Here is a 13,633-nt window from a genome sequence, read left to right as displayed (position 1 = left end):
AAAGAAAAAAAAAACCAAAAACAGAAAACAAAAACCAGCCTATATTTATGTTGTTTCTCTAACCTTAACAATGGAGATTAAAATTACAGTATTTGATAGGATTTGAACTCAAAATTTCACACAAGTGAAATTACTTATCCAAAGCTACAGAGTAAGTAGCACACCTGGATCATAAACACAAGTCTTTAGACCCTAAAATGTGTTTTAACCTTTTAATTCCCAGAGGTACACATCCATATACCAATGGAATATATTAAACTACAACATAACTCGGTGCCACTTCTTAGAGAACTATTTTACTTCATATTAAGTAAGTTTAAACATTATTTCATGTTAAAGAAAACATAACTATACAGAGAACACAAATCCCTTATGCAGTTTTAAGACAGAATACAAGATTTTGAGAGCAGGTTGATTGCCCTGGGCTCTGTCATCAGATGCCCCAGGAGGATGCTGTCATTCTTTCTTGTCAGTGTTACTTTGCTAGGGAGGGGTACCTCAAGAGAAGAGAGGAGAAACCTCAGAAAAGTTTACAAAGCCTAGAGTGGAAGGTCTTTAAATCCATTCAACTCTGAAATCCTAAAGCTTACAACATGATTTTCTGTTTCAGATAACATGAAACAGAATAGTTCATTAAAGAAATTACAGTTGAGTGCTTCTGATTGCAGTAGGAATAGAGGTCCTGAAGTCCTATCCACTATTTCTCCCCCCTCAGCCCCTCCAATGGCCTCAGAGTATCTCCAACAGAACCCCTGGCTCCCTGGATCAGCTTGAGAACCAGAGATAGAAGTTTATTGTTATTGTAGCATGGAATTGATGACATATTGTGATTTATTTAAAGCAAAGTCCTTAGCTAATGACAAGTTCACACATTTCCCCCTCACCTATTTATATTATTTTTCCTATCAGAAAATATGCAGCACTTTACAACCATATGCTTTGCAAAGCAGTTTCTAAGAACATATTTTGGTACAGAAGAGGAACTGCCTAGAATTTACAAGTCTGTTGCCACGTATTAGCTGAACCCAAAATAAAGATGAACATTTAATGACTGGCTTGTGAGATTTCAACAAGGCAACATTTTGATTTCTGGCTTTCTGTTCTTCTCATGTGCATTTGTCACAGCTCATTTGATAGTATGAAGGAATGAGCCTCCTTGGCATGGCTGTCTCATGTTTCTTTTCAGTGTGACAAATTGTTGATGATTCTCAAAGTACAATAGTATCTCCACAGTATGTATTCTGCCTGCCTAAAGTGAGCTAGGAACAGTAGTTTGCCTCATTGGTGCCCTTTGTACTCAGCAAACTGAAGTGGGCAGATCCTGTCTGATAAGACCACAGTCAGGATAATGCTCCTGTTCACACGCACCGGTCATATTTCTGAGAACTGTATACTCAGGCCTACTGACCTCAAAGGTGAAAAAAATCATCCATGTCCTACCAGCTGGTGGACACGTGGCACCTCCGAAAGCTTCAGTAGCCAGACAGAAATGGCAGCAGCACAACATTTTAAGGCTGCTTTTCCAGGAACTAGTTTAGTGGCCTTAGGAAAGTCACAGAAAGTGCTCCCCTGTCTCATGTCCTCATGACTGAGATGGCAATGATTTGAAATGGAACTATGTCATGAAGAAAAACATTAAACCACTGAATATTGAAATAGGTAAAAAAAACAAAAAACAAAAAACAGGAAGTACTTGCAGGAAACACTCTATTTGTTTCCTTTTGCTGACTGAAAATACTACAAATACTGGGCTTCAGAGTAAGCAAACGCCACATTTGCTGCGTATCACCTTGGATGCATTCAGACTGAATGCCCTGAAACTTTGAAATGACTCCTCTTATCAGTAACGTATAAACAGCTTGTCAGGTAGCATATGGTAGGTAGCTTGATGGGAGCAATAACAAAAATTAATACTCAGTCTTTTTTTACTTGTGTAAATTAAAACAGGCAAATGTGATAGTGATTAAAAGAAGAAAGAAACATGGAGGCAGAAATAAATATAACTAAATAGGTGGCTAATGTAACAGCAAGTAAACAAAACTGTACAAAATTAATCTTCCTATAAATGCTCACTTTTAAAAGGTTTGAAAGTCAGTGGTGAGGGTCCCTTGGCATTTCCTGAGGTGGCAGAGTCGGTGCCTGGTGAATGAGTGAATGCTTCTTCTTGGCCTAGAGTTGCTTTGACAGAATTATAGGTTGTTTGGTTTGATTCATAGGCTTGCTTTGTTGTGTGCTTTGCTTTGTTTTTCTGCCTTTTCATGAAGAATTCAAGTGTAGGCTCACCACCCTCATTTTTATTCTGGCAGCACTTTGACATGCCTCACGATATTGCTGCGTCAGAAGATGGGACTGTGTATGTTGGAGACGCTCACACCAACACTGTGTGGAAGTTCACCCTGACTGAAAGTATGGTTTTTAGAGTATTACTGTCCACATTTTCCCTCAGTTGCATCGCTTAAGAGCATGTGAAAAAAATATTTGCATTCCCTTCTCTTTTTATTGATAGGAGAAGGAAATCAAAGCATAATTGGCAGTTGTTAAACGACCTGTTTGGTTTCATTCCAGGGATTAAGCTGATTTTTAAAAAGTAGAGAGAAACACTTTTTTTTTTTTTTTCCTGGCAGTTATCCCCTTGTTTCCACAGATACTCCACAGGAAATTCTTGATGCCTGGAGTAATGTCTGTTACATTGAAAGCCAATGTTAATTCCAAGTTAGTTCCAGAGGGAGATGATGGCTTTGGCAAAGCAGAGGAGCTACTGGCTTCCACCCTGGTGTCACTTCCCATGTGGCTCTTCAGCTCTCGGTAGCTGCCGAGCACCTAGGAGCATCAGCACATCTGTGTCAGACACATAGTATCCCAGGCAGGAAGCACTGCATTTTCTCCTTTAGACTTCAGCTTGTTCAGAATACTGAACTGTTGTTTCACATAACTCAAAATTATGTCTGGGGACAGAAGAGTTTCCCCATTAGGATCAAGCCAGCTACTTTTGGGGATTTTCTAATGGCAATTTGGACATTATTTCTAATTCTTGAAAAGTATACTAACCTAGCCTCTGACATCATACTAAAAACAAGTTTCTCAATTAAACAGGGTCCAGGGCACCTGGGTGGCTCAGTCGATTGAGTGTCTGACTTTTGATTTCAGGTCAGTCATAATCCCTGGGTCATAGGATCGAGCACCACATCAGGCTCCATGCTGAGTGTGGAGCCTGCTTAAGATTCTCTCTCTCTCCCTCTGTCCCTTTCCCCCACTCGCACTCTCTCTCTCTCTCACAAAAAAAAAAAAAAAAAAAAAAAAAGGCAGGGTAGAAACAATAGGAGAAGATAGGGTTAAAGAAAAGAATTAAAGAATGGAAGACAGTAGAGCTGAGGTATCAGGAACCGCAACAAGCAATTTTAGATAGATAATAAGTTCATTTGGAATTAATGAAGATAAATACTAATTATAACAAGGAAGAGTGAAAATTACAACAAAGAAAAGAAGTTATAAGAAAGAGAAGTAATATCAAGAGTCCAAAAACTTTAATCGTTGAGCATACAGATCTTGGGACCCAAGTAAATTTGATAACTGCTATCTTCAGAATTGTCCTTTGAGTAGCTTTTGCTGTTTTGTAATAAGGACCCAGTTAGAGTTGAGGGCACAGAGATGTCTGTGGACTGTTCTACTCCAGCAGTAGCCTTACATTCCCCTTGTAAGTGTAGCTCTCCCACCACCTGCCTCCTCAAAGAGGAACCAGAACGTGTGGGCAGACAGGAAAGTAAATAGATGGATAATTCCCAATTCCAAGACTAAATCCAGGCTTTTCCAGATTAAAAAAAAAAAAAAATGAATAGCTTTCAAGATAGAAAAGACCTCAGAAATCTAGACAGTATCTTCATTTTGCAGACAGGAATATGATACTTGAACTCATTAAGATTCTGGTCTGAGGGTCTTGATACCATCCTAGTGGTCAGTACTCAACAGAGATGCATATCCAAGTCACGGTGAGGAGGGCTTTCAAAACACATGGCCACATCCTACTCAAGATCTATAGAAAGAAGAGGGTGACAATATGTGTATTTTGGAAAGGCTTCCAAGTGGTTTTGACAATCGCTTGGTTGAGAAGCGCTGCAATAAGCATTTAGCTTTGAAAGAGAAAAACGCTCTCTGGAGTCCAGAATGCAACTGAATAATAAATCTCGAAAACAGTACTTTTGGAACAGTAAGACTGCCATCGGAGGCTAAACAAATGTCCCCTGTCTTTGCATTCTACTATTTAACTAGTGAAATCTACTTATGTAGCTAGAATACTGGTAATCAAACATGGCAGAGTTAGTCATCAGTCCATGTCCATATAAAAACAGAACCACTTGATATTTCAAAAATACATTCATTATGAACTCCACAAGGAAAATCTTATTTTGAATATGAAGAACTTAGAAATATTTCAGCTTTCCCTAGGAGACTGTATCCAGGATTCATGGGCCTGGCACCAAATTAGTGGTTTGTCTTAAAACTCTTCTGTAATATGATATTGCATTTGACGAAGTGAGAAAATATTTGCTACTAAGTAAAATTAATGTCAAAATTAAGTTTTCAAATCTTTTTTGGAGATTTTGATTTTCTTTTTCCTTTGCTGTGCTATTTACAGAAATGGAACATCGATCAGTAAAAAAGGCTGGCATTGAGGTCCAGGAAATCAAAGGTTGGTCAGATTCCTCTTATGACTGTGAAACCCAAGACTATTTGTGCTGAATTATTTTATGGCTCTTGATTGCACATTAAAAAATATCAGACTAAAAATATAATCCGGTAAATCATCCATAACTTCTACTATGTACTGAGCCTTTAAACCTGCATGTTGCTACTGTTTTCTCTGTTAAATGGACTGGTAATAATGAGCTCAAATTCACTGATTTCAAGTGATAGAAAGTGATTCTGAACAAGCGGGCCAAAGACATTCAAAGAGGAAAAAAAAGTAAGTCAGCCACTTTTAGAAGTACATTAACCTCAGACAAGCAGAAAAATACCATCCAGTATACTGGAAAAGGCCTTCCATAATGGGCTGTAGTCTAAATGAGTGAAAAACATATCTTTGGTGAGTTTCTGTTATAGGGGCCTGACAAGATGAGCTGTTCCCTAAGCTCCAATCTTAGCACCAATCGCCCCAAAATTTACTGAGGGCCATCTATGTATAAGGGGCTATAATTGGTTTAAGGGAAATGTAACTGTGCCTGACTTCAAAAGACTTATAACCTATAAGGGGAGAGAGAGAGAGAGAGAGAGTGTGTGTGTGTGTGTGTGTGTGTGTGCACGCACACGCATATGCATATACACAAATAAGTATAGCTTTGGTACATACTATCAGGAATGGGAAATGGAATTTAGCTACTGTTAAGCAACCACTGGTTTAATTCGAAATCCTAGTCAAATTATTCTCTCCCTTTCCTAGGATCAGTTTATATTTGTACATGTTATACTATCTTCAGGGTTTGGACATGGTCATGTAAAATTAAGAACTCAATATAGGGTGCTCCCAATGTTTAAAAAGCAAAGTGATTTCATTATTAGTTGCTTTATAAATGATTCACCTAGATATTCAGACTTAACCCTAGGCTTACTTGTTTTCCTTTCTCATGAAAGCAGATGGAAAAAGATACAAAGAAGCAAGAACCAAGAGGGAGCTTAGGGATTTTATATAGGCAGATAAGAGAATATAGCCAACTCAAGGTTGAAAGGGGTAAGATAATATTATAAAATAAATAGCAAATGTTTGGCATTTATAGAGATTCAACACAGGTGACTCTACTGGGTGGCACTGATACCACACTCATATTGAAGAGTTCCTGATCCTTTATTTTTCTATGATTGTTACATACAGAATTATTGGTGAGTTGTTTTCCCTGGAATAAGTATGTTATTATTAATAATAGCTATCATTCATGGAGCACAAACAATGAACAATACAAAAATTACTAAATTAATTCCTTACACCAGCCATGTGATAATTTGGTATTATCCCCATTTTACACACGAGGAAATCGAAGATCAGAATTACTACTAAGTGATAGAGCCGGGGTTAAACCACAGTTTATTTGCCACTGAAGTCTGTGCTGTTAACCACTATTCCTGTACTACTGAGGAGAAATGAATACCACCAATTCATTTACCATAAATTCTTCCAAGAGCTATAGGTTGGGGACGGTTGTATGTACTCTGAAATCTCTGGGATTACACAGTGGCCTCAAGCCACTTCTGTTTAAATAAGTTCCATCAAAAATAAAATAAAATAAAAATCCTAGATTATAGTATTTGGATTGTTGAGAACAGCGCATCCACACTGATCTCTTCTTGCCTGGCCAATGAAGGATGAACAGTGAGCGCTCTCCCCACACCATTTCCTCTTTCCTCTGTGCACACCACTGACTGAATTCAGAAAACCTCCCAGCCTTGTAGCGGAACACAGGAGTTCAAATAGTAAATGTCATTGAACTATCTTGTCATGACATTCACATTTTAATAGGAATACCTAAACTCAAATACCCAAACTCAAATGAAGTTCTTCTAGTCCTCTGTTGGATTCATATGACTCTCATTAAACCTTTCTTTTTTTAAGATTATTTCCTTATTACACAAAGGAGTATAAAGCATGCTGAATCTCCAAAAGTTTGTCTTTCATCAAAATCTGAAAACTTAATTTAAACCATCCCTTACAAAAGAGAGGGAGAAACATCATCCCAGATTTAGCTGCTGTATAAATTTCCAAATTTGAGTAACCTCTGATGACCTTCATTCCCACTGTGAATAGTCATATAAATGATGAGTAATAACAGGGTTTTAGAACCAGTGTTGTGTTCACAGGGAGTTGCACAGGTAAGAGAATGTGTGATGACAGGAAACTTAGGAAAAGCACTTTCAAATAAAGTTGCTAGGGATAAAAGATGTCAAAATCATAGCCTTTACCCCTAGCTCCCCAAATAAAAGATGATGATAGTGAATCAGTCTCAATAACATAGAAAGAAACTCTCTAGGGCAGCTAGCATCTTAGGCCTTATGGAGAACAACATATTATAGGGGAAACACACTGCATTAAAAAAATAGTACTAAAAAGAAAGGAAAGAGTAATCTCATTGGTGCTATCTGCACTTTTCCTGTTACTTGCTAGTATGCCATCTAAAACCTTCAGTCGTCAGTTCTGTCTGTAATAAACTGGGTAATAATTGCTGTATTGCTGTATTAAGAATGTCTCTCCTTTACTGTCCGAGTTATTCCAATTCCAAGAGGTCTCTGGGCTTCTCCCCTCTCTCAAGGGGAAAGAAACATGTTCATGCTTGAGTGTGTGAGCTCACACAAGAATGCACCTAGCCTCCCTTTCTAAACTCAGGGCTTTAAAGAAGGGAAAAAACTTCCTGTATGTCAGCTTTTCAAAATTATATTTATTTCCAAGTACGTATAGGGATGCCAGAAGAGCTTGTTTGAAGACATTTTTGTTTAAAATGCAATACATCTGGCATCGTACATGATAGAAAAATGTCACATGAGGCAGCCCCTCTCTTCCAGAAGCCCCAGGTTCTGGATAATATTGGAGCTTCTTCACTGCTCCTTCATCAAGGATGCTCCAAATTAAAGAATTTAATTTTCAGTTAAAGAATTTAGGAAAAAGAATAAAAGTGGCAGAATTTGAATTGTTACTGTTTTGAAATTCCTTAAATCCTTAAATCATAACTATTTTTTAGACTTTTTATTCCACTTATAAAAGTTCCTGAGAAAGAACAATATATATTTTTTTTACTGGGAAATTTAAATTTATCCTCTTTCTTTAAGATATAGAGTATTTTTTAAAATCTAAACATACTTCAGCAGGTTCAAAAGTTAGAATGTTTGTGTATTTTTAGTAGATGCACTCAGATTACCAAAGGGAATGTGGACATCAAGAATTTCTCAAGTGTAGTGTGTATACTTTAGTGAGGTTATTACCTCATTCTCAGCATACTCTCTGTGAATGCTAAACTGATTCTGTTAGTCTGTCACCTACTTCACAGTTCTTGTTTCCTTTTACTGGAGCTCACTCCTAGCTCTGCCTTTATAAAAAGGGAACTGAAAATGAGCTGGTACAGCCATTGTCTCTGGTGCCAGTAAACCCACTAAATGACAGAAAATGCTATGTAATTATTCTGGTTATAGTCACCTTCAAATAGAAACAAATCCTTCTTTCAAGGCAACAAATTTTTGACTACCAATCTGTATCTTTGGTCTGTTTTTTAATCTTGTCTTCTATTTATTGTTATTTTCCTGCTTAAATATAGAAGGAATTTAAGTAAAACAGAACAATTTGCCTATCTCTCCTATAGTAATGAAGAAAAAGATGTAACAATTAGTGATCAGGAAAAGTAAGAATCACACTTATATTCCTCTTGGAAACTGAGATCCAGACAGGTTAAATTGGAGCCATCTAGATCTACGAACCAATCCCTTTCCTTCTCTCCTGCTGAAGTTTCAAAGAGCCACTCCAGTGGACAAAAAATTGAAATAATGGTTTCCCCTTAACCATAGTACAGAGAAGGAAATGAAGACTATGGGGCCATCTGTAAAATGGTGATACTAACAATGCCTACTCATAGGCTTGGTGTAATGATTAAATGAGAACATTGCCTGTAACAGTACAAGTGCTCAGTAGGTTTCATTGAGATCATGAAGGAGGCTGGCTCAGAACATTGAAGGAAAAAGCTGCAAAAAGCTTATAAGCAAAAAGCTTATAGTGTCTTAAGTAATTTGAGAAATCCTTCGTTGGAGAATTGTCCAGCAAGCTACTAAGCATGTGAACACATATTAAACATTAACCAAAGATTTTCCTGATTGTGTTGAACCAGCTATTCCTGCCATTTTGTCAAAATTTCCATGAGGCCATATGATACACTCTACATCGCACCAAGAAACTGAAGTTCCAGAAATCTTGTGAGCATTTTGGCAAAGATGATAGTAACTTCTAGACTTTGCACACTAGGGTTTTTGTACAAGCACACATATGTGCTTCTGGAGGGCAAGAATGTTGGAAGGCTCAACCTTCAAGTCAGTAGTTGTTAAGATACCTGAAGCAGTTTATATGGTCCAGTTGAATCATTTCCCAAATAGTACTTTAGGCCTGTTATCTACCCAGTACCAGTCAATACCAGAGAATTGTTCTATTTTCATCATACACAGAATCATATATACAGTGCTTCTGTGTATACTTACGGCTTACTAGGAACTGTATAAAAGAACCTGAAAAGGACACAGTTCTTTTTCCAGTTTGAAATCCTAGAATAAATGTGTGTCACTGTGCATGCGATGTGCTCATGAACTCATTGAACATTAACAAGATTCATAAACTAATGATACAAGGAAACATGCTTATTAAACACCATCCCTATGATAAACATTCACACTCAACAATTTTATGAAGGAGGTGTTTTGTTTGTTTGTTTATCATCATAGTTCTACAGATGAGGTTACTAAGGCCCAGATTATTTAAGTAACTTGCCCAAAGTTACACAGCTAATTTATATATGAGAACTAGGATTTCAGTCTAGATTCATTTGACTGTAGTATGCACACCAATTCTTTGCCTGCACCATACTGCCTATTAATTTTAACTTTGAAAAAAGTGCAAAAGGAGGATATTTGTTTTGTGGAATTATGGGGAATAAAGGGTAGGATCAAAGAAAACCAACTTAAAGGTACAAAACCATTGGGTGGATATTACTAATCACAATACCTGCTGCTAGCTTGGTAGATTCAGATATTGAAATGTGAACCCCACATGCACGGAACTCAACAAGTTCTTTATGAGCAGTTGTTGATTTGACTGGGTAGGGGTGGGTGGTTGGGTTTTGGAATCTTTGAGTCAGTTGAATATTGTGAACTCTTCTTTCCCTGAAGAATCCGAGGCAGTTGTTGAAAACAAAATGGAGAACAAACCGGCCTCCACAGAGTTGCAGAAGATGCAAGAGAAACAGAAACTGATCAAAGAGCCGGGCTTTGGAGTGCCCATTGTTCTCATTACAACCCTTCTGGTTATTCCGGTGGTTGTCCTGCTGGCCATTGCCTTATTTATTCGGTGGAAAAAATCAAAGGCCTTTGGAGGCAAGTAAAATGAGCCCCTTGAACTTGGAACCTACCTTTGAAAGAGTGTTTGGCCTAAGTATCCCCAGAGTTTGGTTGTGATTTTTTTCAGTGTTTTTTCTAAATGCTCTCTGCCTTTTTGGATATTATTGTTTATGTTCCAAATATTGTTTATAGTTAGCATCACCATAGAAAAAGTATCTGAAGCCTCAGAAATTTAGATAGTTAGATTAAAAGATAACTTTTAATACTGCCTTTTAGCAATTGGCATAAGCCCAGTTAATGTCTCCACATGAAATTGTGTAGATATGTAGTCACTATAAATTAGGGTCAGGAAGGAGGAGATCCTTGCTGTTAGAAACAGGCCCAGGCCTCAAAATACCTAGGTCCATTCTTTGGGAGTTATATATTTCCCCTGCTAGTCCTGGCTTTAGCTCCTAGCTACATGACCTTGGGCAAGTTACTTAGTCTCTCCAAGCCACAGTTTCCTCATCTATAAAGTAGGGATAAAATACTCACAAGGTTGTGTGAAGATTAAGGGAAATAATAAACATAAAGCATTTATCAACAGTATCTGCCACCAGGTAAGTGCTCAAGTAACACCACCAATGATTGTGAAAAACAGTCATTGGTAATACAGTAATAGAAGTCATAAGTCATAAAAGATACTTATCTTAAATCTCAACTTTCTCAGGAAATCAACTATTTATTCCTACAATACATCATTCAGTAGCTTTTAAATAGTCACAATTTGGGACATCAGCCTTCCTTCACCAAACAAGACAGGGTCCAGTGTTGGAATCAGTATTTTATCAGATCATTATCATAGTGTAGGAAGAGGAGCTGTGTTCCTTTCAGGACATTCAAATAAACAAATAATCCAGCCCATGATTCTTACCTCCCAGGAGCAGTCCCTTGGCTGGCTTCCCAGGTCCTAAGGCAAGAGTCTACAACTGTGTCGGGGAAGGAATCTGTGGGCCAGGGTGGGAGGCAGCATTCGATCAAGAAGTAGCATCTGATTCTATTTCAGGCCAAGGCAACCATGGCAGGGATTCAGTGCCCACGGCAAAGCCCTGACACAGAAAAGCACACAGAAACAAAGAACAGAGGATTCCATTTAATTAGTTGTGAAAGGGAATTTTTCTAGGACTTTGGTTTGCTGTTCATCTGCAATTGATAAAGTTCTCAAAAATACAATTAACTCTTCAAAAAGAACTTCTTTTGAGCCCCTGTTAAGGGTATGGAACTGTGGTAAGCAGGAGCAAAGATAAACATAGTCGTTGTCTTCATGGAGTTAGATGGAAGCTTCAAAAGAGCAAAAATCTTACATGTTGACTTGTTTACTTATGTATCCTCAGCACAGTCACAGTTCCTGGCACTAGGGGTTTAATAAATAGTTGTTGGGGAAATGACTGAATAAATAAGTGGAGCTCACAGAATAGATGAAACATAAAAAAAGAGAGGACTGTATATAAAGGTAACAACAGAGGGTGGTAAGTGCAGTGATAAATACGCAGAGCATCAGGAACACGAGGGGCTGGGACCAGGCAGCAGGAATGGTGGTATTCAACCACACTGGAAGGAGTAGTAGCTGGGGAGTTAAGAAGGTTTGGTCTCTCCTGTTCACCGGTAAGCACGTGTGACACATCACTGTTACAGAATACTGAATTTACAGGAGTGTGTTGGGAAGGCAGAGACCTAAGTCAGACCATATGAAATTACCTTTATTCATATAGAAATATTCAACAGAAATATTGCAGTTTTATATGGTTCCATATAATACATTTAATTCTAAAAGTAGATCAGCCTGTCACCTTTTTTCAGCATTTGTTCTGGATAGATCTTGTCCAATTAATGAGTTTTTAGTAACCCTCATAAAAGACCTTCCATTTCTTCAACACATACTTATTGCATGTCACTTCCACATCAGACACTGTGGTAGGCACAGGGAATACAAAGCCAGCTAAATAAAGGCTGTCCTGCATCCTTATAGAACTTATAATCTAATCTGTTGGCTCTCTAACAGTCTTAATCAGATTCTTCCCTTCTTGCCTATTTTTCTCCACACCCACTCTTCTACCTTTCCTCTGCCATCTGCTTGCTAGCTTTTTCCTCGAGGCTGCCTCTACTCCTGGTTAGAGGCTTCATAGGAGAACCCCAAGCCTCACTTCCCTGTCTACAGCCCTTAGGGGAGTAGCCCTTAGGGGAAGTCAGGACAAAAAGTACAGACAGGTACAGAGCAAAGGGAAAAATAAGTCCATTGGGAGTTCTGCCTCCCCATAAAGAAAGAAAGTCCATCCATCAGGAAGATGGGAAGCTCCAAGGGAGAGTTTGGGTCACTTTTATGACTGAAATTATTCAGTGTTTCAGGTCCTTGCCTTCACTTAAGTCCTACACAAAGAAGAAATGATGTATGTGAATTCAAGGCTGTCTCAAGCACAACATGTACTGTGCTTAATAGAAAGATTAAAGCCTGAGACAAAACTCCTAATTTATAATAACCAAAGCTTCCCAAGTTGTTACAAACTCCTGGTAATTTAATTTTGTCCTAATAAAAATAACTAATATTTATTGAGCATTTACTGTGTAGCTACCAGGCACTGTTCTAAGCACATCACATGCAGTATCCCATCTAAACCTTGCAGATGGGTAGGAATTATCATTGATCCCTCTTTTCTCCAATGAGAAAACTGAGGCTCAAAGAAGTAATTTATTGAGACTGCACAGCACTGAAGTCGAACCCAGCTCTGGCCCTCAGATACATCATAATAATATATCGCCTTTTTTCCCCCTTAGAATTGCTTACAGACAAACCCAGGCCTTGTTTTTAATCATTTATGAACCTCTGATTCGGTATTGAAAGTTGAGCCCATGGTTGAGGAGGGTGACTGGGACTCATTTTGAAATGTGCCATCTTTTTCTAGCAGATTCTGAACACAAACTTGAGGCAAGTTCAGGAAGAGTGCTCGGAAGACTTAGAGGTATGCCTGTGACCTTTCAGAATCCTTCACATGTGGCTCAGAGTCAACACGCTCATGTCCTTTACAGAGCAGGGATCTAATTCCCATACTCTCTCTAAAAGTAAACTCCTCATGTGCAGCACAGCAATGTTAAATGCAGAATGCAAACCGTAAACTAAATTGAAGTATGTGGCGCTGGCAGCACATTTCCCAGTTTCGTTTTTTTCTACCTTGCCTTTCTTTCTATATTTAATTCTCTTCCCCTGCCTTTTATCTATCTGGCTTCATTTGTCTTCAGTAAATTTTCTTTCACTCCTGTCAGCATGTCAGTGCTTGTCATAGTGAAGATGACCTTTTCATATAGTCATTGAAATGAAGAGCTCCTCAAGGGATCCCAGTTCCAGAGAGCCTGGAAAAAGCAGGAGCTGGGAAATGAATCTTAAAGAATCCTACAGAAACACATAATCCTGGGGAGCTTTTTTCTTATATATTTTAATAAATCAGTACAAGTAATATCTTTCTGACTCTGTAGGTTATCTCTTTTACTTCTGTTGTTATTGTTAATATCTACCCTTTCCCATCCCAATATC

General features: G+C 38.2%; 2 protein-coding genes across 18 annotated transcripts in view; one reads left to right on the top strand and one right to left on the bottom strand.

Annotated features, from left to right (window-relative positions):
• GIN1 (gypsy retrotransposon integrase 1) overlaps positions 1-13,633 on the bottom strand; it is a 79,321-nt gene that overhangs the window by 21,469 nt on the left and 44,219 nt on the right. Inside the window, exons 12-13 of one of the 2 annotated variants that reach the window (XR_015245099.1) lie at positions 10,982-11,156; positions 199-2,820 (exon numbers count right to left, since the gene is read on the bottom strand). The gene's annotated coding sequence lies outside the window, so the exon portion shown is untranslated. Of the gene's footprint in view, positions 1-198; positions 2,821-10,981; positions 11,157-13,633 lie in introns of those variants that run through there. The other variant, XR_015245075.1, reaches the window with a different exon arrangement.
• The window catches only part of PAM (peptidylglycine alpha-amidating monooxygenase), a 287,568-nt gene that overhangs the window by 263,163 nt on the left and 10,772 nt on the right, over positions 1-13,633 (top strand). For 4 of the 16 annotated variants that reach the window (XM_086689588.1, XM_086690234.1, XM_086689655.1 and 1 more), the window contains 4 exons: positions 2,307-2,406; positions 4,634-4,687; positions 9,901-10,104; positions 13,008-13,064. In XM_086689588.1, the coding sequence (XP_086545714.1) occupies positions 2,307-2,406; positions 4,634-4,687; positions 9,901-10,104; positions 13,008-13,064 (415 nt within the window). The remainder of the gene's footprint in view (positions 1-2,306; positions 2,407-4,633; positions 4,688-9,900; positions 10,105-13,007; positions 13,065-13,633) is intronic. The other 12 variants (XM_086690089.1, XM_086689872.1, XM_086690389.1 and 9 more) reach the window with 5 other exon arrangements.

This window comes from Puma concolor, chromosome A1, assembly GCF_028749965.1.
Source record: "Puma concolor isolate L17-30 chromosome A1, mPumCon1.1.hap2, whole genome shotgun sequence".
Classification (NCBI taxonomy): domain Eukaryota; kingdom Metazoa; phylum Chordata; class Mammalia; order Carnivora; family Felidae; genus Puma; species Puma concolor.
The sequence above is the reverse complement of the archived record's forward strand: the minus strand, read 5'-3'. Positions and strand labels throughout refer to the sequence as shown.